Genomic DNA, 24,338 nt, shown 5'->3' with positions numbered 1-24,338 from the left:
ATAACAGTTAGGATTATCTTGATCTCAACTTAAAAATCTCCGTTGATTTCTTCAGTTGGATTAACTCCTAAGGTTTGTCTTGACTAGGACATGATCTCACAACTACACTCCAGAAAGCTTACCTTAACTTACTCGTTAAACATTTAGTTCTCCAGACCTATTTGAACATTTTCTAGTCCTATTTAGTGTTTTACAACCAAATCCACACAGACTTTCCTATAACACTGAATTAGTAGAATAAATATAAAATAGTAAAATAAAGTAGTGTTAATAGCATTCAAGATTCGTTGATCCGATCGATCGTGCACGGTCAACCGGAAACCTTTCAGTCACACATGCTTGGAGTTCACTCCTCCAAGTCTTTTCACTACATAGGGCTCACTCCCCTAATGTTTTGACTTCTCATTATCTAGGTTCACTCCCCTAGGGGTTTCCCTTCCATAGAGTTTATTTCTCTAAGACTTCTCATTACCTAGGATTCACTGTCATAAGATCTTTTCCTTAGAGTTCACTCCTCTAAAATTTCTCATTATCTAGGGTCACTTCCCTAGGTTTTCCTTTGCTTAGAGTTCACTTTTCTTATTATCTAGGGTTCACTCCCCTATGGTTTTCCCTTGTTTACCGTTCACTTCTCTAAGACTTCTCATTACCTCAAGTTACCTCCCCCTAAGATTTTCTATTGTCTAACCTTCAGTTAGGATTTCTCATTTGCCTAACTTCAAGTTAAGACTTTTCTTTGCCTAACCTCAAGTTAGGACTTTCTTTTACTTAACCTCCAATTGAGACTTTCCTTACTAGTCATCCAATCAATATTGACTTGACTAAACATCTTGGCTAGGTTAACCTTGACCAAACTTTATTTAAATCTATTGTCAAACAAATACAAAACTCTAGTGGTAAATTGCATCAACAAATTTAACTTTATATAATTAATTGTTTGACTAATCTTCTCAAGATATCCAAAGCTATTATTAATTTTTTTTTTAGGACTTTTCTCATACTATCCTTTCCACTTGGTGAAGGTGAGAGGTCTTTGGCCTGAAGGATTTTCAATTGCTTCCAAGTGTTCCGTTCTACTATACATAAATAGGATAGATATTGTACAAAGTAATCTATCTACACGAGGAGAGTTTGTGCCATTATTGATTTTGTTTGATAGTTCCTTGTGGCTTGTGCTAGGTTCCTTCTTATCACTCAAACTTACCAGCGGATATCTATTATCATGAGAGTAAAGTGATTTCTTCTCTTGGATATTTAATCTTCTTTGGAGGGTGATATGTCGTTCTATATTGCCCTCAATGTTTTTTTTCTTCAACTTAGGCGAATTAGTCTTGAAGTGCCCATCCTTATGGCAATTAATGCAAGCGGTGTCTTTTTTTTCCCCTTGTCTCCATCACGTCAGGAGATGAAGAGAGTGATAATGGTGGTAGTGAACTATCCTCTTCAACTTTCGCTTGGGCCACATGTAACCTCTTTCTTGGTTTACTTGGAATTTTAGTTTAATTCTTCATGAAGGTGATTTGCCTATTATCTATCTAGCATCATGAAATTTTGTAATTAATTCATCAGAAGTTCCCTCTTGACAATCTTGGAATCAAAGGTGTCCTCATGCAATTTGATCAACTTCCCTCGTAAATCCTTAGCATTTGGGAAAGGTCTCTCCTTATTTAATTCTTCCGTTGGGAGACCATACTACAAAGTAATTATGGACTTCAAATTTTCTAGAAACTTTTCCTTTACTTCTTCACTGATTTTTTTTCTTCACTATCGTTCATAAGTCAAAAAATCCACCATGAAGTAATATTTCATTCAACTCTTCCAATAGCCAAAATTCACTTCATTGATATAATAAAAGTGAAGGACCCACTTTTATCAGTGGTCAGCCGGCCATCGATATTTAATTAAGGAGGTTCCTTCTGATCGATCACCAACAATATACTTCAATGAATATTTCAGCAAGGGCAAGAATATTTATAGACTTACAAATAAGTGGTCTCATTTGGCCATTTTTTGACAAGTAGATATTGGCAGAAAATAAAAAGTGCAAAAGTTAAAGACAATTTTGTCAACAACAATCATTTTATATATAAGATTTATATTTTTTACAATGTTAATATTTTTTATCTTGACCATATCTCTATGGTTGTTTTTTTAATCTAACCCTTCTTCCCTGTCTAATTCCCAGTATCAACAAATATAAGCAATATATTCATTTCAAAGATTCAACTTCATACAAAATACTCAACCTGTTGCTGAAAATTCTTTTGGCAATCAGATGATCACCAGAATAGTTCACTAGCAGTTAATGATATGAAATGAAAACAAATGATTGAACACCCACTTTGTTAAGCCTAGTAATACTCACATCAAATAGATTTAGTAGCAGAATACTTAGCTCAAGGATGGAAGTTATTAAAATCTGATAGTGATGTGCACTATAATGTTGTCTTCAATTGCTCATATAGTAACCAAAGTATAAAGCCCAGAATAGTGTCCCTGAGTAAACTCCTGAGCAAATCAGCTTGCCAGCGATTCTTGTATGTCCGACCTGATTTTTCACCAGCAAGGTCGCGGAACCGCAAATCCCCCTGATCAGATATCAATGCGAAGACAACCCCATTCATGTGACCTTTTCCAATGACCCCAAGTACTTTCTTGCTCTTGTTCACAGCTTTGCTCCTTTTGAGAGACCATGCAAGATACTAAAAGCAAAGAAAAAAGATCTGATTCAGACTGGCTGAAGGGACATGCTGACAAATAGAAATTGCACATGGGATTGGAGTTCCCAGAGTCACTTTAATAATTGATTCATATGCCAAAAATTATGAAGTATATGAAGAGAATAAACAAGTGGCTTGAACTTGAAGGGCTATATCCTTTACATGGCTTTTAAAGAAGCCAATCATTGCTAGATGGCTTGGGCCATCCATTGGTTTGGATCACTTTTGAGTGACACACTATCCTTTGTTGCTTGGCGTCATGCAATTGTTAATATAGGCGTTATAGGAGCAAGTCACACGTTAAAGGTGTTTAGAAATCTTGGGATAGATGAAGTTGTGGGTTGGTTAGTGATCATTGCAAGGTTTAAAATCTAGAATTGTACCAAAATTTTGATTTTTGATTGGAACAATAAGGTTTTGATACTATATCATGTCATATCGGTTCCAATACTTGGCAGTTGGCTAGTAATCATTGCCGAGAGAAAACATGAAAGAAAGGGAGAAGCTCAACACAATCTCATCGAATCATAGTTATCCCATTGCTTACTGACACAATCTCTCTCGATCTCTCCCGACATCATAGAAGCCATAACACAAAAAAGAATAATTGATGAGGTTAGGTATTGTATTTTATCCTATTTTAATTTTTTACATCCTAAATTAACGCCAATGGGTCCTGGAGAAGGGTCTATTGTAGCTTTGCAAGAGGCTGTTTATGACACTCGTAAAGCTAAGGCTCCCCTTCTTTTTACATCCTAAATTATTTTTCTTAATTTTAGACAACTAATTAAACTGAATCAAACTAATATTTAGATTTTGGAGATTAAATCAAAGTCAACTAAGAGTTGAGTGGAGCTCATTAAGTATACGCGATGAATAAGGTCAGGTGGGTTCAAACCAAACTCGATTTGAACTTATTTTGGTCAGTTAAGAACTGAACCAAGTTTATATATAGGATTAAGGGTGTTTATTTAGGTTAGTGTAATTTTTTAGAAAGGTTCAGATTTCTTAATATTCTTCTCCCTCTCTTTTGATGTCCTCTTCTTACTCCTCTCCTTAATTCTTCTACCTAACTTGCTGCCCACTATCAGCTGCGCACATCATTTCTCAGTGAGCCTTGATAGCTTTCTCCCCTCTTCTCCAAAAGTCCTCTCTCCCTAAGTCTCTCTCCTGGTCTCTCTCCCTCTTGTATCTCTTTCCACCACGCATGATTATTGGCACTCAAGAAAGCTCTATTTTCCCCATGTGCAACTATCAACGCCCGAGAAACTAAGGAAAGCTTTGTTGCCAATATCGTAGTCATCCCACATGTTGGTCGGTAGCAAACAGACAAAACGGTCATTTTTTCCTATGTAGACCAGCACATCTTGATACTTAATCCACAGATCATTGGCTAGGGGACAAAGTGGATGCAATTTAGGCAGCAAATCACTCACAGCATGACCTATTGAACTTGATCAAGCTCGATCAAGGATTTTCTGAGTCAAACATCAAGCTTCATATGAGGTGTGACGCAAGGATAAACATTTGATTGCAATCTTTATAACATGCGGGCAAATTTCCTATCATTAATTCCTTACACATTTCGTGCAACACTTTTTTAGACCCATAGATCTGTCCTTTTTCCAAATCCCCTTAGGGACTATCCTGATGTCATGTTTGTCACGCCATTTATCATGTTGTGATAGAGCATTGATCTCCTAAGGCTCCGATGGTCAGGAAGGATTTAAAGGACTTCCCGGAAGCTAAAAGTTATCAGCTGTTTTGAAGACTATGTCTGGGATTCTAAGATATGCTTTAGAACTTGTCCATTTGGATGGATAAGTCAAAGGATTGATGGATAAATAGATAGATGATTCATATATCATCCATTGGGTTGTTTGATTAGAACAATGGATAGATCAAGTGGATAAGTCAAAGGAAAAAGATGTTGACTTATCCCTCATTTTTAACCCTCTTAAATCAAAAGGAAGGAGGAAAGGATAATTCCCTCTTTAATCTTTATAAACATATTAACCATATGTTGATTATTGCTCATGAATTCCCTTGCATGCCACCACCATAAATTCATCAAAATTTTCCTAATGCATTGTAGCCCATGCACTAACATCCTCTATGTGCCCACAATAGCCACATCATCCACCTCCTCAACATCAATGTCGGCATTCATTGTACTAACATCTCCTTTTAAATATATAATTGATTAATTATAAATGAATAATTTAAAATAAAATAGTTGAACTAAAAAATTATAACAAGAATTTAAAAAGATTATTTGATGATTTAAAAAAAAAACAATTTTAATCATTAAAGTAAAATTTCAGATTATTGACTTTTGGTTTGGTTATCATGGTATCATATCACCATCTATACATATTATTGATTGTTATACATTCCATCAAGTTGATTCAAAATTAGAAGTTTATTATGGCGTAGTGTCTTGTGATGTGGTTAATTTATTTCTTTTTGTTAAATTGATTGACAGATAAAGTTTAATTCATCCTTATGTTTATTAAAACTTTTTTTTTTCAGTTCATAAAAAAGAATCATCTAAAACTAAACATTATTCATTTTATAAATTGTTGAATATAAATTATTATATAAAAGTTAATTAGATGGAATGAGAGAAGGGATATGAATTGAAGAGAAAAGAGTATTATTGAGTTTTTACCAAATTTAATTATGCATCCTTAGACTTATCCTCTAACTCAAGAAGTGAAAGAAGGAAGAATATGAATGCTATATCTGGAATTATGCTTTAATGTGAAACTACAATTGTGATTCTAAGATGTGCTTTAATGTGAGACTATAGCTGGAATTCGAAGAAATGCTTTCATGTGCCATTCAAAGATATTTCTATAAGAAGTGCATACATTTAGTATTGCCATAACCCACCTCGATGTCGTATTCATCGAGTAGAACCCCCTTTGTTTAGGAAATTTCTATTCTTTATTATAGAGGATAGAAGGGTATGCACTAAGCATTACTCTTTGTACTTATGTTGAACCAAGTAACACTAAACCTGGGACAACCAACCCAGCCCCACAAAAATTTTCCACCAGCCGCTAGGATAAATTCGGAAGCGCTCACGGCGAGCGGCTCAGAAGCCCAACATCTCGTGATTGCGCGACACATTTGGAGGAAAAATCCTTGAAAATGTGTCGTCGCTAGGGATCGAACCACAAATGCCTGGGTGACAACTTGGCGCCCTTCCGCTGTACCATAGCCCCAGGGGCGTTTACTCTTTGTACTTATGAAATGATGTGATCTATATCTTTGAGCTCCAAAGAGAATGCATTTCACTTGGACCATCCTTGACAACTCCCTAATCTACCAAGGGAAATCATAAGTTTCCTGTCATTGATGCTTGGATGTTAGTAATAATTGGATGTTGGTCTCTCCTAACACACTCTCACCGACAAACATCCCATTTTTCAAATTAGTTAATTATTTAATAAGCATTAATAACCCATAAAATTATTTATATCGCTTATTAGAAAGTTTAATTAATCTATATAGAGAGAGTTATGTGACTTTATATTCACATTAATTATATGGCCACCCATGCAATGGATTAACATGGCATTATACAACTTGCTAGATCTAGATTAGGGATTCAATGACATCTAGAATGGAACTAGGATAGTCAAACACAAGTTTCATCTATCTCCATTTTTTTATCTTGAATAGAATGGCCTAACTTTTTTCATGTTTATACTAATTTTTTTCCTTGTTAATGCCTTGCATATTTATGGGTAGACCAAAATTTCTTTAAGAAAAATATTCAAGGGGACAAAAAGCACATTTGCTTTAAATAATGTCTTAGTCGGTGTATGTTGCCCTCCATAGTATTTTTTGTACCATTGTGATGATATTCCAAGAACAACTGCATAAGGGAATCTAGGAAGTCATCCTTGAACTTTTGTCTTTGTGTTGACCTATGCTTAAATTCGTCATTGTGTCTATAATTTTTGAAACTTGTAGTTGGAACTTGTCATGGCTTTATTATCTTCTATGTCCTTTAGTTTTGAACTAAGCTATTTTTCTTTCATGGGATACATAGTATGTGATAGAACCTAGTAGGAACTTTGCTATAGGGTTCCTGACATCGAGGGCTGGAAAAATCTCTCCTCGAGGATGTTGAACAAGCTTACTATAGTAATTATTATTTCAAATCTTAAATATGTTTAAAACTTATCCAAACTTATTCAATAGCCTATAAAGGAAGTACTATATTCTGCATTGCTCACATGAGAACATTTGAGTTGGATGAAATAAAAGTTATAAGTAGCACAGAAAACATACTGTATCACGCTCATGGACCAGAGGCTGCAGGAGAGAAGGATATGAAACACTTAGAGACTCGTACAACTTATAGGGACTACCATCCATACCCTGATTCTGCATTTTAAACAATTAAAATAATCAAAGCTGAAAAATAAGAGATGACCAAATTAACGCTATTGGCAATAACGCTTTCTCTAAGATGGAAGCATTATTTTAAATTATAGCCACGAATGGACAAAACATGTAGTGCTTACACTGAAAGTTTAAAGACTAATCTGTAAATTTGTGTTTCTAAAGGAACTTATACAGTAAGAATTATTGGAATCACCATTGAACTCCTCATAGCTATCATAATTCTCACACTCTCAATCTAACTTCAGTGGTTAGGTAATGTTTACACCATTGGCGGCAGATGAATTTAATGGTATTTCTACAGTTTACAGAGCTCATTAGTTCTTAAATTTGTCACACTAAACCAGCAAGGTGTTGCTTTTTCTCTCTCTAAATCTCCCTTCATTTGCACTTCGTTCATCTTTAGCAAGATAAAGAATATTTTCCACTCTCATTTTGTCCATTGTTTGTGTTTGCAATGAATAACATAAACTAGATCATACGTCTTTATTATCTATCTCAAATTTTTGAGACATCCAAAGTAGAAATCTGAACAAGCTTCTAAGTAGTTGCGCATGACATTTACTGCCCGACTTGCACGTCTATGATTTATGCAACTAATATAGTAATTTATGCAAGACATAACTGAATGCTTCTTGAAAAAGCAAAATCTATTTCTAACAAAGCAAATTGCTATTAGGGAAGGATTTGAACTGCTATTACAATCTCCAAACCAATATTTTTTAATCCTATAAAATAAGATAGAAGTGATCAAGCATTTGTCTAAGGGATATCATTACAAGTATCATATGCAGGTATCATCAAATAAGACTAGAAAATAAAACCTTGCATTATGACTATTATGCAATGCTCAAAGAAAGACAAATAAACAAGATAATAGTGAGACTGGATTAGAAAATACATACAACCATCTAAAAACATAATGGTATCAAGCTTACAATTGAAGAACAGAGAAGGTACACAAGGGAAGAGGGATATAAAAAACCTTCATATCACTTTCAGGAAGTTCAGATGATGATGAAGATAAACCACGAAAAAGTGACATAACCAATCTCAATTTTTCACTCCAATTAAGAGAACTCCAAGCTCTTTCTAGCTGAAAAACAAAGAAGAATTCATAATGATGTACATCACAAGCGTTCAAAACAATTGTCCATTGATATGAATGATCAGCTACATACAGTAATCTCAATTGGACGATCACCCAGAACAATTTGAGCACCAATATCTTCAGAAACCTTCCTAGCAGCACGGAACTGCAGATGAAATAAAACGGCACAATAATGATTCCGGATAGTAGGTTTTTGAGGTAAAGTTGGATAAGTACAAGTTCCTACAACCTCGTCTCCAAATGATCGATTTGCGCCAGAAGATATCTTGGATGAGAAAATTGCTAAGAGCAAACGCAAAGCAAGAGCACTTTGTCCACCTGTAGTTGCATTCACTATCACCTTTTTTCACATAAGGATTTTACATTTCCATGGAAAAAAAAACAAAATTTTGCATGCCTGAGCTACTGACCTAAATTTATGCTGCGACTGATGGCTCCAAAGAATTTAGACCCACTCAAGGAAAACATGTTTGATTTTAGAGAAGCATCCTCAGTAGTGGATGCATACATTATTCCAGCCCTGAATGTTGACTCTGGAATCAAACAAGTTAGCCAACCAAAAATGATTCAACTTCAATGTACCTAAAAGAAATCAAGAATTAAAAAAAAAAACTACAGAAAAGAAATGCTAAAGTTCAGATGCTTTTTGAAGCAACAAGGTTATTTTTTTCAGTAGTAGATGTCTATAAGACTCATAAAATTAGAACTATTTGCAAGAAGGATATATATAACATTGGATTTGTCCTTGAATATTTAGAGAGGAGTCTGACTCATATATACTTTATGATGATTGTTCCCTCATGTCTCACAGTGGTCTTGTCCTAGCTTTGTGCTTGAAGAGATTAAAAGAATCTGTTATAGAAAAGCTGTCGATTAAGAAATGGGTGGTCCCATTTGCTTTGAACTTTTTAAATCACCAATCTAGATCCTAGATATTTTCAAAAGAATGTAAAAAATGCACAAGAAGGAAAAACCTCTCATTGAGCATAAAAAAGACATTCACACAAAGGAATCCACTTACCTAATGTTGCCTATTACAAGCACCGCTTTGCCATTTCCTGTTTAAGAATCCATTCAGTTTGTTCCGATGCCTAAATCTCTGAATTTGAATTATATTGTGAATATTTCGAGAGGAGTCTAACTCATATATACTTTATGATGATTGTTTCCTCATATCTCACAGTGGTCTTGCCCTAGCTTTGTGCTTGAAGAGATTAAAAGAATCTGTTATAGAAAAGCTTTGTCGATTAAGAAATGGGTGGTGCCATTTGCTTTGAAATTTGAAGATCACCAATCTAGCACCTAGAGATTTCAAAAGAAAGTTAAAGATGCACAAGAAGGACAAAACATCCCAATGAGCATAAACAAGACATATCACACAGGAATCCACTTACCTAACGTTGCCTATTACAAGCACCTCTTTGCCATATCCTGTTTATGAATCCATTCAGTTTCTTCCAATACCTAAATCTCTAAATTTGAATTAAATTTTGCCTACTTCATATTTGAATCAAGCATATGATACACACTCAATATATTATTGGTTGATTTAGACTTTTCAATTTAAGATTGCCATATTAATAATAATCAGAGGTTTGATTTTTTTCATTTGGTAATTAACATTTTTTATTATTTTAGTAATACATAGGGAAGAATTATATTCTTATTAAGCTTAATATATTTTTTATATTTAGAATATTTATTTCCGAACTTATTGTCGAGTCTATAAAAAAGGGGAGCCTTGACAAGGGTAAAGTTACTATCATGTGACCTGGAGGTTACGGATTCGAGTTTCAGAAATAGCCTCTTGCAAAGCTGGGCAACAATAGACTCTTCCTTGACTTTACATTGGCAGGAGCTTTATGCACCAGACTACTCTTTTATTGTTGAGTCTATAAAAAAAGTTTAGAGCTGAATAATTGATTATCTGTAAGCTAATACAGTTCCCAATTTGACTTCTCCGTGTGAGAGTTTTTTACTCTATCTTTTTCATTTCGTCAACCTCATGCCAAGTTCCTAGGTGGTTCAAAGATTCAATTTTGGTGTCGTGTAAATTGATATCAATGCTGAAGCATGGTAGTCTAGTCACAGTACTAGTTACCTTTAGTTCTTTATCATCCTCATGATTCAGCGATATCCTTATCCACAACTCTTCCCTAGTTGTCCTCTTTAATAGGGTTTCCACACTCTCTCATCATCTTCATACATTGTCGACCTTGCTTTTACCAAAAAGTTTTGTTACCACAACACTAACAACATTAAAAGAGAGAGAGAAAATAAAGTTTAAAAAAATAAGAAAAAAAGCAGCAAAAACAAAAGCTAAAAAAAAGTTGACAAAAAAATATATTATTGTACTAAAGGAAAAAAAAACTATTTTCACATTGCTTCCCTTCTCCATCACTTTCCTGTGTCATCTACCATCTCCATCATTCCACTATTAGTATGTTCCACTACTACTGCTTCCTCTCTTCATTTATTTTTGAGACCAACTTCTCCACACCAACAATCAACCCCAATCACAACATTGTCTATCTACCGTCCTCCTCATCGATCTACCGTCCTCCTCCTCAGTGTAGATCTTCTCTTAACTGATTTTTTACTACAAACTTCATTGTGACTCCATTCACAATCATCATCGATGACAATCATAACCGCACATGATAGTTGTTGCAGTAGATTCCATTGTTGCCACCTCCATCCATTGAAAGAGGCAACAATCATTCATCACCTTGTTGCCCCTTGTCTACTATGGTTCTTGTGCATCAAATCTCGCACTCTCGAGTGCAACCTCTATTTATGTCACATATTGTGCAACTTTTATCTATAGTTGACCTCACTCTCTTGAGCTCTCCCTCCCGCATATATTTCACACCGATGATCAACTTTGACCAACCAACATCTCCTCTTCCTCTAGCAACATCAACAAACAAAGCAACACTAGAATAGGAAAAATGTTAAAAAAAAAAAAAAGGAACAGAAGTAGAGGTCCAAAAAAAGAAAGGAGGAAACAAGAGTTCAATTGAGAAAGAAAAAACATAAAAAAAGGAAAAAAAATAAAGATTAAGAAAAGAGAAAGTTAGAAGAAAAAAAAGCAAGGGGAAAAAAACGAAAAACAAAGCAACCATTGAAAAAATTCAACATGAATATATCAATGACTTCAACAGACTCCAACCAATGAAAAATAATGATGATCCAATAAGGGCAAAATGAGTATCTTCATCCATTAGTCCAACTCAAAACTCGGGCAACTTCAACATCTACAAAGTTCACATCATCTTAGTATAAACATATTTTATTTCCTTAAAAATTGATTTTTGCTTATTTGGTATTAATTTTAAATTGCTCACATTTAATTAATTTTTCACACAATTTCATACATAGTATGATATTATTCATGAAAAAAATATCATCATTTGTTAGTAATTTAGTTTAGTCATATCCATAAAAAAAACTTATTTAGGTTAGTTATTATCCATAACAAAATTATATATATATATACACACACACTTATTTTAGTCACCATCCACCAAAAAGATAAAAAATAAATAAATAAAATTATTATCATCCTCTTTAATTGTCCTTAATTTGTTTACTATCCATCATATTCTCCTACATTATATTTATTGCATTATTTTATAATTGGCATTACTAATCACTATTTAGATCCACGTTATAAGTGGAAACACCATAACTTCCATTAAATATATGCAAGGTATAAATTGTAGGAGGAAGAGATACCAACTAAATTATATTCATGGGAATGACTTTAATGAAAATTCTCCATACACTACTAAATTTAGGAGCAACATATACACAAAATCACAATCACATCATCTCACATAAGAAAAGAATCTAATAATCATCTAAAAAAATAACAATTGTTGTAAACCGTGTTAGGAGAATGCTCCTATATTTGAAGGAAATATAAACCCTAATATATTTCTTGATTGGTTAAATAACATTCAAAATCATTTTAGCCAACATAATTTAACCACAATTGAACGAGTATGATTTGTCAAATTCACATTTAGTGGAATTAGAGCCGTCAACTTGGGTTGGGCCCGTCAGGTTGGCCCGCCCAGCCAAACAATTTAAGCAGGTTGGGTTGAAATTTTATCAACCCAAGTCCGCTGTGGGCCGACCTGCCTAGGCCCGCGACCCGCGCGGGTCGGCCCGCTCGGGGTTGGGTTGGCCCGCGGGTTGAAAAACACATGTAAGTTAAGTTTTAGGCCAATTTATTATCTTTCTTTGTTATAATTTTGAAATAAAAATAGTACTTTTCATCCAACATAAGTACTCATTTGTGTTCATTTATATTTAAAATACATGTTTATGTATACATTTAATTGTATAAAACTTTTTCAAAGTAAAATGTTGAAGATATGAAATATTTTTTAATTTTTTTAAAAATTTTTGATGGGCCCGCGGGTTGGCCCGCCAAACCCGCAACCCGCCTTAGAATGGGTTGGGTTGGAAATTTCCCAACCCGCCAAGTTGGCGGGTTGGCCCGCCCCGCCCCGCCCCGCCCCGCCCCGCCAAATGATTAGCCCGCCACGGGCCAACCCGCCCCACCACGGGTTGGCTCGTCTGACAGCTTTAAGTGGAATGGTAAAAAATCATTGGCGATATATCCAAAGCATTAGAGATCAAGATGAATAAGAATGGATCATACAATGTTATGAAATGAAAAGGCAATTAATGAATTAATGACAAGATGTCTTACTAAAAATTAAGAAAACAAATATATAAAATAAAACATCCTTCCTTAAGTGAATTAAGTTCTCTTACATTCCATGAACGGTAGCTAATGAAAGAAGGGCAAAAATCATAAGGGTGCCCATCATTTGACAAATCGTTAGATGGGCCTCTTTTCCAATTAAAGTCAAATGAGTGCCCCATTTAAAATAAACTACCCATACCATATTTGTAGCCGCTACAATGTGTAGCAGCTGGTTGCTAACTTCTACAATAGTGTCATTATCTTATGTTGATTTTCTTATTGGAAAGTGACAACATGGTTAAAACAATATTTCAATAAGCAAAACAAACTAACGACTCTATGATACTCACTACATTTCAAATGAACATTATCTGATTATGATCAGTTATGTAGAAGCTAACAATAGTTGCTACAACATGTAGTAGGTTGCTAGCTTCTATAATAGTATCATTATCTTATGTTGATTTTGGTTATTAGAAAGTGATAGTTTGGTTAAAACAATATATCAATGAGCAAAACAAATTAAGGGAATTTCATGGCACCCACTACATTTCAAATGAACATTATCCAATCATAACCGGCAGGGTAGAAGCTAGTAGGTAGCTGTTATAACATGTAGCAACTAGTTGTTAACTTCTATAACAGTATCATTATCTTATGTTGATTTTTATTATTAGAGTGATAATCTAGTTAAAATAATATTTCAATGAGCAAAACAAATTAAGGGGACTCAATGACACCCACTACATTTCAAATGAAGTTATCCGATCACAATTGGCTATGTAGAAGCTAGCAAGCAGTTGTTACAACGTTTAACAGATTACTAGCTTCTCCAACAATATCATTATCTTATGTTGAATTTGGTTATTAAAGAGTGATAGTTTGGTTAAAACAATATTTCAATGAGCAAAACAGACTAAGGGGATTTCATGACATCCACTATATTTCAAATGAACATTATCCGATCACAATTGACTGTGTAGAAGCTAGCAAGTAGTTGCTACAACGTGTAGCAGCCGGTTGCTAGCTTCTACACGTTGTAATAGCTACCTGTTAGCTAAAATTGGTCCAAGGGTATTGCGGATAGTTTGCTTTAAATGGGGCGTCCATATGATGATTTGTCAAATGATGGACGCCTTTTTAGTTTTTGCCCATCAAAGAATTTATGCTCAAATAAACCTTTTGATAACCTCGGTAAAACATCTTTTTGGTGGCACACTGGCAGTCTAGAAAAGTCTCCTAATGGCACATTTAATGAGTCTCTTAACAATGCAATCTTAGAAAATTCTCTTGTTGACTTAACTGACCATGACTTAAGCTCTTAGTTATTAACTCATTCATTTTATCCAAAGAAGTCGAAAGACGAAACTAAGGAGGCCAAGCAACATGAATAAATAATAAAATATACCAACTTAATAACTAACAAATCACTCTGCATGGGTCTTGATGATCATCAAATAGCTGAATTAAATGTCTTATTTTCTTGTAACTACCAAACTAAGAGCTTCCCTTTGCAAATGAGAAATATATCTACCAAAACTTGGATAGGAATTGTACAGAAATTCTATATTACATTCATTAATTTAAATTTCCTTATCACATTTACATTAGATGCATTTATATCATTTATATCTTCTTTATTAGATTATATTGTGAGGAAAATTGATCAAAATGTTTGTTTATTTAACTTCTTAAGTTATTTAAACACAAGTTCAATTTTAAATTACAAGATATGCTAATTTGTGGGAGAAGTTCAAGTATTCATCTTCATATGTTGATTTTGTTACATGTTTTGCGAAACCATCTTTATCATTATTGTGTTTGTGCCACGTGATTTCAATGCAGGCAAGAACGTCATTTTGTCATACAATAAACTTAGATGCTCCCTTACTTGTGAAGGACATTAAAAAAGAAATATCTCAGTCAAAGTGCACAAAGATAAATAAAATAAATCAATTTCTTTCTCATTGGAAGGAACGTTTAAAAATAAAATAATGAAGAAACACTTTAGACGAACAAAGTTAGAAACAATGATCTAAGAAGATACGCAAACAACTCAATAAGAGTTGAGTTCTCTTGTGTGGAGGGAGCACAATGCAGACGGGGAAATACATAATACAAATAAGAAATTAATTTTGAAGAAAATAAATTGAAGATAAATTTTAAATTAGTGCATCTGTGATAAAATAAAGAAATTGAAAAATTATTCAAGATTCTACATCCACAATAATTTAGAGATTTGATTGTCATTTGATAATCAACATTTTTATTTTAGTAATAAATAGAGATTAATTATGATCCCTATTAAACTAGGATTAATATATTTTTTATATAGAGTATATATTTTCATATTTATTGTCGAATATAATGTATAAAAGAAGTTGAGGGTCATGTGATTAATTATCTTTTAAATTAATATAATTTTTAATTATTATTTTTTTCGCTTAGTCAATTTCGTTCCAAGTTCATAGGTTACATACCACTAGGAAACTTATTTCATTTGCAGAGAATACACCAGACCATAGTTTGTAGAATCGCGATCCTACGCAGGATCGATTTAGGGTCAGGATTGGATCGGTCATGATCGGATCGTAGAATCGTACGATCCTACCAAAAACCCTTAAAATTTTATCATACATGATTAATAATTAGAAAAAATACCTAAAAAACTCATTTACATATAAATAAATAACTAATTTTATATATATATGCAATTATTTACACTCAACACATCAAATTACATTACTACATGTGCAAATTTAAATTAACTTGTAATTCAACTATCATTCTCGCATAGTAATAATATTTATATTTTCATATCATAAAATGAAAGAATATAAAATATCTATTAACACAATAATAATAACACATACAATGTCAAAAATATTTCCTTGATTTATAAGATAATTCAATTTAAATGTCAACAAAGCATCTAACGTATATAACAGAAGCTATTGAATTCTTTGATTCAAATATGAATGTCGGAAATAATCTTCTAAAGACTGGTTGATGCCACACAATACTAGACAATAGACATCCAAAAACTTATTATTTTGAGAAAAATAAATGACAGAATATTATTGATAAAAAACTAACTCAAAAATAATTAAACATATATTTAAATAATTTAAAACTCTAATAAGATGAAAAAAAGATAATGGTTAAGGATAAACTTTGAAATTTATTAAAGATCTCTGAACGAGCTTTAATTTGATATATTATAGGCCCCGTGGTTCAATCCGAATCAAAAGTTATGACCTCTCAAAGCTTCCACCGATCCTACTCCGATTCTGCTCCGATCCTGCTCCGATTCTACCGATTCTGCTCCGATCCTACCGATCCTACTGATCCTGCTGCGATCCTACTACAAAAACAATTATGCACGATCCTGGATCGATTTTGGGTTTCCGGATCGTAGGATCGTACGATCCTACGATCCGGATCGCGATTTTGCAAACTATGCACCGGACTGATGAAGTTATCCTAAATAGAAAATAGAAGTATCCCGTAATAACTGGTGAGCATGAAAGATGTAAAGCCAAAAGGATCAGTTCATAACAATTCCTAGGTTCTCACTCCCACCCTAAATCATAATTCTCTTGATAAATTTAATGTAAATGTTAGTAAGTTAGTGGGTTGATGAGGTGGCATGAAAGTTAAGTGGTTATAGAGACTGTCTAAGTTTAATGTATTTAAAGTAGTGGTTACATAGTTGAGTTAGTAGATAAGAAATAATGAGATAATGGTTATATTAGGGAGTTAGTGGTTAATGTTGAGGAGTTAGTGGAATATAATTAAAGGGTTAGTGGATTAGTGAGTAAGTTATATATTAGCCAACAAGTAGGCTATTTGTTTATCAATGATATATTGAGAAAATTATTTCATCCTCGTCATTTATTCTCGACTCTTCTATTATTTTTCTTAACCATGGTTTCAGAGCTAAGTTTCGAAAAGAGTTATGTCTTCCGAATTTTTGTACAACTAGTCATTCCTCAATTTGATGTCACTATAACCATTGGAGAATGCTCATGGAGAATTTCTTATAGTGCAAAAAATATTGGATGGTCGTGATTTTTGGAGTAACAGAACCAACAGAAGATGTTGTGCTAACAGATACACAATTGAAGAATTTTAAAGCAAAGAATTATCTCTTCCAAGCAGAGTTGTCAAAAGCGCTTGCTTCGCTCGCTTAAGCGCGAAGCGCAGCGAGGCACAAGCTTCACGCTTCTGGGAACTCGGAAGCACAAGAGTTCCAAGAAGTGCGCGCTTCATGCAAAAGCGAACACTTCGCCTTTGCACGAAGCGCAGACCTCTTTTGTTTGTTTTTTTTGTTTTTTTTATAAGTTTAAAGCCCTAAACTCTCTAATTTCCGTCTACTTAAACGAAGCACCGCTGCCTCTTCGTTTGCATCTCGCTGCCGTGCTTCTTCGATCTTCGATCACTTGTAAGTGCTTCGTCTCTCATCTTAGTTAATTTCTTTTTATTAGAATGTTTCCAATGTCTTCAGCATCCCGCGAGTATCCCGCAACCCTTTCGGCGGCTCCGGATGCGTCGCGTCGTCGCAAGACGCTTCCGACGTCACAGGACACGTGGCGAGATGCTTCCGGTGTCACAGGACGCGTCGTGGGGCGTTTCCAGTGCCACCGGAAACGTTGCGGGACGCCTCCAGCAGCGAAGGAAGGGTCTTCGGGCCCCTCCGACGAAGCCGGCGCCTCGGACGGTGTCGTAAGTGTCCGCGGCGCCTCGGACGGTGTCGTAAGTGTCCGCGACGCCTCCGATGCCACCAAGGTGTTGCGGTCACGATCCAAGTATACATTTTTTTTAAAAAAAAATTAATTAAATCTAATAACTCCTAACTTTAATGGCGTAATTCGAATAAATTTTTATAAAGCCTAATTAAACTATGCCAATAAAATATATAAAAATATATTTAAAATAAAAAAAATCTAATAAATTTTATTAATTAATATAAATCAGATTTAAAATTTATAAAAAATATATTTAAAATAAAAAAATCTAATAAATTTTATTAATTAATATAAATCAGATTTAAAATTTATAAAAAAATATTTTAAATATAAAAAAATATGATTAATTTATATAAATAAGATTTAAATATATAAAAAATATATTTAATTTTTTAAAAAAATAAATTTTTTTATTAATTCAAATAAATCAGTAAATCAGATTTAAAAATTAAATACCTAAAAAATATATTTAAAATAAAAAATATGATAAGTTATATTAATTAGATTTATATATATAAAAAATATATTTTAAATTAAAAAATCTAATTAATTTTATTAATTTATATAAATCATTAAATCAAATTTAAATATATAAAAAATATATTTAAAATAAAAAAGTCTAGTAAATTTTATTAATTCATATAAATTAGTAAATCAGATTTAAATATATAAAAAATATTTAAAATAAAAAATTCTAATAAATTTTATTAATTCATGTAAATCAGATTTACACTCTATAATTAATTTTTTTCCTATTTTATATTTTTTATTGATTGATTATTATTGATTCCAACAGTCTTGATTCTTAATCATATCAAATACAACAATTCCATCAACTCGAAAGGTTATTACTTGAAATTATGCAACATGTTCAAATCCTAAAATTCCAAATATTGTCAGTTGTATTTTTTTGTGGTAAATTAACAAATGACAGGATTTATCGACACAAGCTACATTTAGTTGGGGGCAATAGAAATGTGAAAGCTTATCCAAAATGTCCCCAACATCTTAAAGAAGAAATTAGAGAGTTCATGCAAAAATAAAGAGAAATTTGAAGAATCAAATAGATGAAATTCCTCATTCTGATGATATTAATGGTTTGGAAGATTTGAAAGAACATGAAAATGAGCATCAAACTAAAGTGAAAGGGAAATGACTAATATCCAATCCAAGCAACCATCCTACGGTCCAAGGTAAAAAGTGTAAACAAACTGAACCTATTAATCTTTATTTTATGAAAAATGTCGATGAAATTGTCAAACAAAGGCGTGCAAAAAAACAAAGGACAATTTGATGAAAATAAAAAGAAGTTGAGAGATATTGCAATTGAGAAATTTGCAAGATGGATGTATGATACTGAAATTTCTTTCAATGCTGTTAAATATGATTCTTTTGAGCTTTGTATTGAAGCTGTTGGACAATTTGGATTGGGAATGAAACCTCCATCATATCATGAAATGAGGGTTAAGTATTTGAATAAGGAGTTGGCAAATACAAACTCTCTTCTCAAATCCCATGAAAAAAATCACGCTAAGTTTGGGTGCACAATCATGGATGAACGGATAAAAAGGGTAGGACTCTTATAAATTTTTTGGTGAATGGTCCAAAAGGAAGCATATTTGTTGAATCAGTTGATGTTTCAGGCTATTCGCACACAGCTAACAAAATGTTTGAGTTACTTTCTAAATTTGTGTATCACATTGGCGAGAAAAATGTGGTTCAGATTGTAACAAATAATGTAACCTGCAATATCAGTGCAGGTAATATTTTAAATTTTGGTTACTTTCAATTAATAATTAGGTCACATTTTTAATTTTTTTTACTAAATTTTGTTTTTAGGTCGTCTTTTGGAAAACTGATTTCCACACTTGTGTTGGACTCCCGTACAACTCATTGTTTAGATTTGTTGCTCGAGGATATATTCAAAATTCCTCATCTCAAATTGCATGAATGAGCGTTGATGGTGAATGGTTATATTTACAATAGACCATATGTATTAAGCATGATGAGAGAGTTTACGGGACCTAGAGACATGGTAAGAACCGCACAAACATGTTTCGCAACTGTTTTTTTTTTTTTTTCTCTTTAAAGCAGTTTCATGTTATAACAAACAAATCTAAGAAAGATGTTTACATCAGAAAAGTGGACAAATAGTCGATTTTCTAAAGCGACGGTTGGAAAACGTGAAGCAGAAGTGATATTGATGCCTTCTTTTTGGAAAAATATGATTTTTGCATTAAAAGTTGGCAGTCCATTGGTGAAAGTATTATGACTGGTAAATGGTGAAAAAAAAGTCTCCTATGGGTTATATTTATAAGTCAATGGACAGAGCCAAAGAAGCTATCGCTGCGTCATTTAACAATAATGAAGAGAAATATCATAGCGTTTTTGAATTCACTGACAAAAGATGAAACGTTCAACTCCATCGACCTTTGCATGCAGCCAGATATTTCTTAAATCTGGAGTGTTTTTACTTAAACCCTGACAAAGAAAATGATACAGAAGTGATGGAGGGTTTGTACAACTACATATCTAGTTTGGTGAGAGATAAGAATTTACAAGATAAGATTACAAATCAATTGAAAAAGTACACAAAAGCAAAAGGACTTTTTGGTTTGCCAATGACTATCCGATAAAGAACTTCAAAATCACCAAGTAAATTTGTAAATAATATATTGTGCAATATCAATATTGGATAGTAATAAAGTTAATCTTATAATTTATATGTTTTTGTATTTCAAGTTGATTGGTGGTCTTCTTATAGTGCATCAACGCCTGAATTAAAAACATTTGCAATGAAGATTTTAAACCTCACATGCTCTTCTTCAGACTGTGAATGTAATTGGAGTGTTTTTGAACATATAAGTTTGGAGTTTTTTTAATACATATTAAAATTTATATTATGGACTTAACTTTTTATTTTTTAATTTTTTTTAATAGATACATTCTAAGAAAAGAAATAGGTTGTCTCAACAATGATTGAATGATTTAGTATATATTAAGTACAACAAAGCTTTGAGGCGAAAATATGACATGCGAGATAAGATTAATCCTATTACTTTGTCAGAGATAGATGATAGTAATGAATGGTTGTTGGAAAAATTAGATGACAGTGATAAAGACAATGATAATGATTTTGTCTATGAAAGTGAAGATTTGCGTTGGAGTGATGTAGCACGAGTATCTAGGGGTGGTGAAAGTGCATATGACTTTTAATCTCGAAATGTGTCTTCTTCAAAAGGAGCATCATCATCTGCTTTAGCAAAAAGAAAGTAATTTTCAACTCAAACTAATCTTGTAGATGAAGAAGAGATTAACCTTGATGATAAAACTGAAGAAGATACCGATGGATACAAATCAAGCTATGGAGCTGATGACGTAAATTTAGACAATGAAGATGAAGAAGATGATCATTTTGATATTTTATATTTCATCTATCACATTTTTAAAGATTTTTTATTTATTTTTAGTTTTTTGAATAATCTACAGTTTCATCAAAAAAAAATATTATGGTTATAGTTATTTGGATTTTTAAAGACATTTCAAAGACTTTTAATAGATATAATAGTCCTTTTGTTTATTACGTTTTTTTCCATAAAGCCCGCACCCCAAGACCCTTGAGCACTTTTTGTGCCTTGTGCTTTTGACAACTATGCTTCCAAGCTATTGATCGCTCAATCTTAGAAACCATTCTCTGCAAGGATACCGCTAAAGATATTTGGGATTCCATGAAAAAGAAGTACTAAGGTACGACAAGGGCTAAGAGGCAATAGCTTCAAGCACTTTGATCAGAGTTCAAAATGCTCCGAATGAAATCAGGAGAACTATTTTTCAAGAAAGAATTATTGATGTTCTCATTATCGTCAAAATTTAATTTTGTTGTCTGTACTATTAAAGAAGAAATGATACAAGTCTACTTTCAATTGATGAATTAGAAAGTTTATTGTTGGTTTATGAGCAAAAAATCAATCGACATGAAAAATAGGAGCAAGCATTAAAGGCTTTATCACTCTACAAATGATAAAAGTGATAGTGGATGAGGAAGAAGTAGAGCAGGTAGAAACAACAATGATCGTGGTAACCAACAACAAAATCAATATCAAGAGAGTTATTTTCAAAGAAGAGATATAGGTTTCGAGGCCTTTGTAGCTTTTAAAAGTTATAAAGTATTGGTTGAGAAATAAATAGGCAACTCGATTAAGGTTCTACATACGAATCATTGTGGAGAATATAACTCACATGAATTTGCAAATCTTTATGACAATCATGGGATCAAGAGGCAACTTACAGTAGCTTACACACCCCAATAGAATGATGTATGCGCGAGAAGAATCGTACTATTATGAATATGGTGTGAAGCCTTCTAACACCAAGTGATATTCTAAAAAAAATGGTCAGAAGTAGTTAATTGGAGCATTTTTACATTGAATAGAAGTCCACATTATTTGTTCAAAATATGTCCATAGAGGAAGCTTGGAGCGGAAGAAAACCTACTGTCGATCATTTTTTAATTTTTTTAGTGTATTGCCCATGCTCCTATTCCAGATGAAAGGAGAAAGAAGTTAGACAACAAAGGTGAAAAATGTTTTTTTTGTATGAGTAATACATCAAAAACTTATAGATTATTTAATCTCCGCACTAAAAAAATCATTATCAGTCATGATGACGTCTTTGATGAAAAAGCCCACTTGGTTGTGGAATCAAAATAGAGTTAAAGAAAATATTCATGTAGATTTTGATGATGATAAGAAAGTGCAGTAGCCTATGCAGGATGAACAACATGAGGAAGTCACTCAAAATATTCCAATAGTAAATCAAAGTCCAAGTAAAGTTGAATCATAAAGGAATGTGTTCGAAGAAGACCAACATGGATGTTTAATTATGAGGTGACTGGAATTGATCAAGGTGAAGATCCACTAACATATTTTACCTTATTTCCATATTGTGACCCTACTATCTTTGAAGTGATGGTCAAAGAACCAAAATGGAAAAAGGCTATGGATGATGAAATTACATGGGAGTTATGTGATCTTCTTAAAGGGCAAAAGACAATTGGTGTAAAGTGGATTTACAAGATAAGGCTAAAGAAAATCCTTAAAAAAAATACATTTCAAAGAGGATGAACCTACTTAGATTTATTGTGACAATAATTCAGCAATAAAGCTTTCTAAAAGTCCAGTGTTACATGGTTGAAAAGTGAAGATCAAATTGTTGATATACTAACCAAACTTCTCAAATTTCCTATATTTCAAAAGCTCAGAAGACTACTTGGTGTTTCTACATAGAGTTTTAAATTTTGAATTTTTATTAAACTGATTGTTGAATTTGGAACATCAATTTAAGGGAGGGGTTGTTGATAAAATTTAATGTAAATGTTATTAAGTTAGTGGCTTAATGAGGTGGCAAAGAGTGAAAATTAGTGGTTATGGATACCCTCCAGGTTCGATGTATTTAAAGTAGTAGTTATTTAGTTGAGTTAGTGGATGAGAGATAATGAGATAATGGTTGTATTAGGGAGTTAATAGTTAATGTTGAGGAGTTAGTGGAGTATAATTAAAGGTTTAGTGCATTAGTAAGTTATGTATTAGCCTATTTATTTATCAATGAGAGATTGAGAAAATTTATTTTTTCCTCACTCTTCTATTATTTTTCTTAACAAATTCATCCAAGGCATAAAAATCGATTTGAGAAAAGAAACAAGACATTCGAACTGAAAAATCATACTCGCCTGCCCCTACAGAGCTCTACGACTACGTTATCTGGCCTCACAGCCCTCGCAACGCGCTCCACGTCCGATGCTGACTTCCCCGAGAGGTGCGAGGTCCCAATGAGCCAGATGACCTCCGGCTCCACGAACTCGGACCTCCAGCTAGGGACCGGACCGAACCTGCCCTTCTCGATGAGAACCAGAGAGCCATCCTCCACGAGGTCCATTAGCTCCGGGTGCGCTGCGGTCACTGCGGATCGGGAATCTTGTAGCACCTCCGCCTGGTAGTCGAATCCGTAAGGAGGAGGGCGGATCGCAGCCTTAGGGTTGAAGAGCCTCCGTGATCTCAACGGACACGGACGAAGCGGCCAACGAGACAAGGGGCGGGGCGGAGCGAGGTGGAGGGATGAAGGAGCGTACTTAAACGACGCTTCCATGACGGACATCGGAGGATGAGGCCGTTTCCTTGATTCAGAATAAATAAATAGGAGTAGCGGAGCGGAGGGCTCCACGATTTTAGAAAAATCAGTATAGTTTGGACAGAGGCCTCAAATCGTTTCAATTAAATTATCATGGATAATCTTAATTATTAGATAATCATATAATTAAAATTATAAAAAATAAAGTATAATTTAATATTATTTGATTCAATTTTTATAATATTCATTCCAGGAAAAAATTTTATTAACATCTCACACTTCTAAAATAACTGTATTTTAAATTATATCCTAGTTGACTAGTGTGGCGACATATTTTTATTACTTGAAATTCACTCAATACTGCCAAACAAAATTAAATAATATAACTTTATATAGATAATTAAAATTATCAATAATAACCCTCAATTATTATCAAATGAGCTAATACTGAAGTAGTTTTATAAATCCAAATTTAATTTTGACATGTTATAAAT

The 24,338-nt window shown here is 33.3% G+C and overlaps 1 protein-coding gene across 3 annotated transcripts; it reads right to left on the bottom strand.

The window, feature by feature from the left end:
- Positions 1-1,263: 1,263 nt before the first annotated feature.
- Positions 1,264-23,896, bottom strand: LOC122038366 (traB domain-containing protein-like). 3 transcript variants are annotated; one of them, XM_042598080.1, is made up of 7 exons: positions 23,447-23,894; positions 8,661-8,770; positions 8,480-8,583; positions 8,321-8,395; positions 8,125-8,235; positions 7,026-7,121; positions 1,264-2,702 (listed from the first exon to the last, which is right to left on the bottom strand). In XM_042598080.1, the coding sequence occupies exons 1-7, from the start codon at positions 23,869-23,871 to the stop codon at positions 2,436-2,438; spliced, it is 1,188 nt and encodes a 395-aa protein (XP_042454014.1). In that variant the 5' UTR covers positions 23,872-23,894; the 3' UTR covers positions 1,264-2,435. The 3 variants fall into 3 exon arrangements, with proteins under 3 accessions (XP_042454014.1, XP_042454015.1, XP_042454016.1); XM_042598081.1 differs by having other exon boundaries at positions 8,480-8,568; positions 23,447-23,891; XM_042598082.1 differs by lacking the exon at positions 7,026-7,121 and having other exon boundaries at positions 23,447-23,896.
- Positions 23,897-24,338: the final 442 nt, after the last annotated feature.

Source organism: Zingiber officinale, chromosome 1A (assembly GCF_018446385.1).
Source record: "Zingiber officinale cultivar Zhangliang chromosome 1A, Zo_v1.1, whole genome shotgun sequence".
Lineage (NCBI taxonomy): Eukaryota > Viridiplantae > Streptophyta > Magnoliopsida > Zingiberales > Zingiberaceae > Zingiber > Zingiber officinale.
Note: the sequence above shows the minus strand (reverse complement) of the source record. Positions and strands in the feature narration are given on the sequence as shown.

Coding starts and splice junctions, on each gene's coding strand:
- LOC122038366 (XM_042598080.1), bottom strand. CDS start 23,871: ATGTCCGTCATGGAAGCGTCGTTTAAGTACGCTCCTTCATCCCTCCAC. Junction 8,396..8,479: donor ATCGATCATTTGGAGACGAG/GTTGTAGGAACT, acceptor TTTCATCTGCAG/TTCCGTGCTGCTAGGAAGGT. Junction 8,236..8,320: donor ATCGTCCAATTGAGATTACT/GTATGTAGCTGA, acceptor TTTGTTTTTCAG/CTAGAAAGAGCTTGGAGTTC.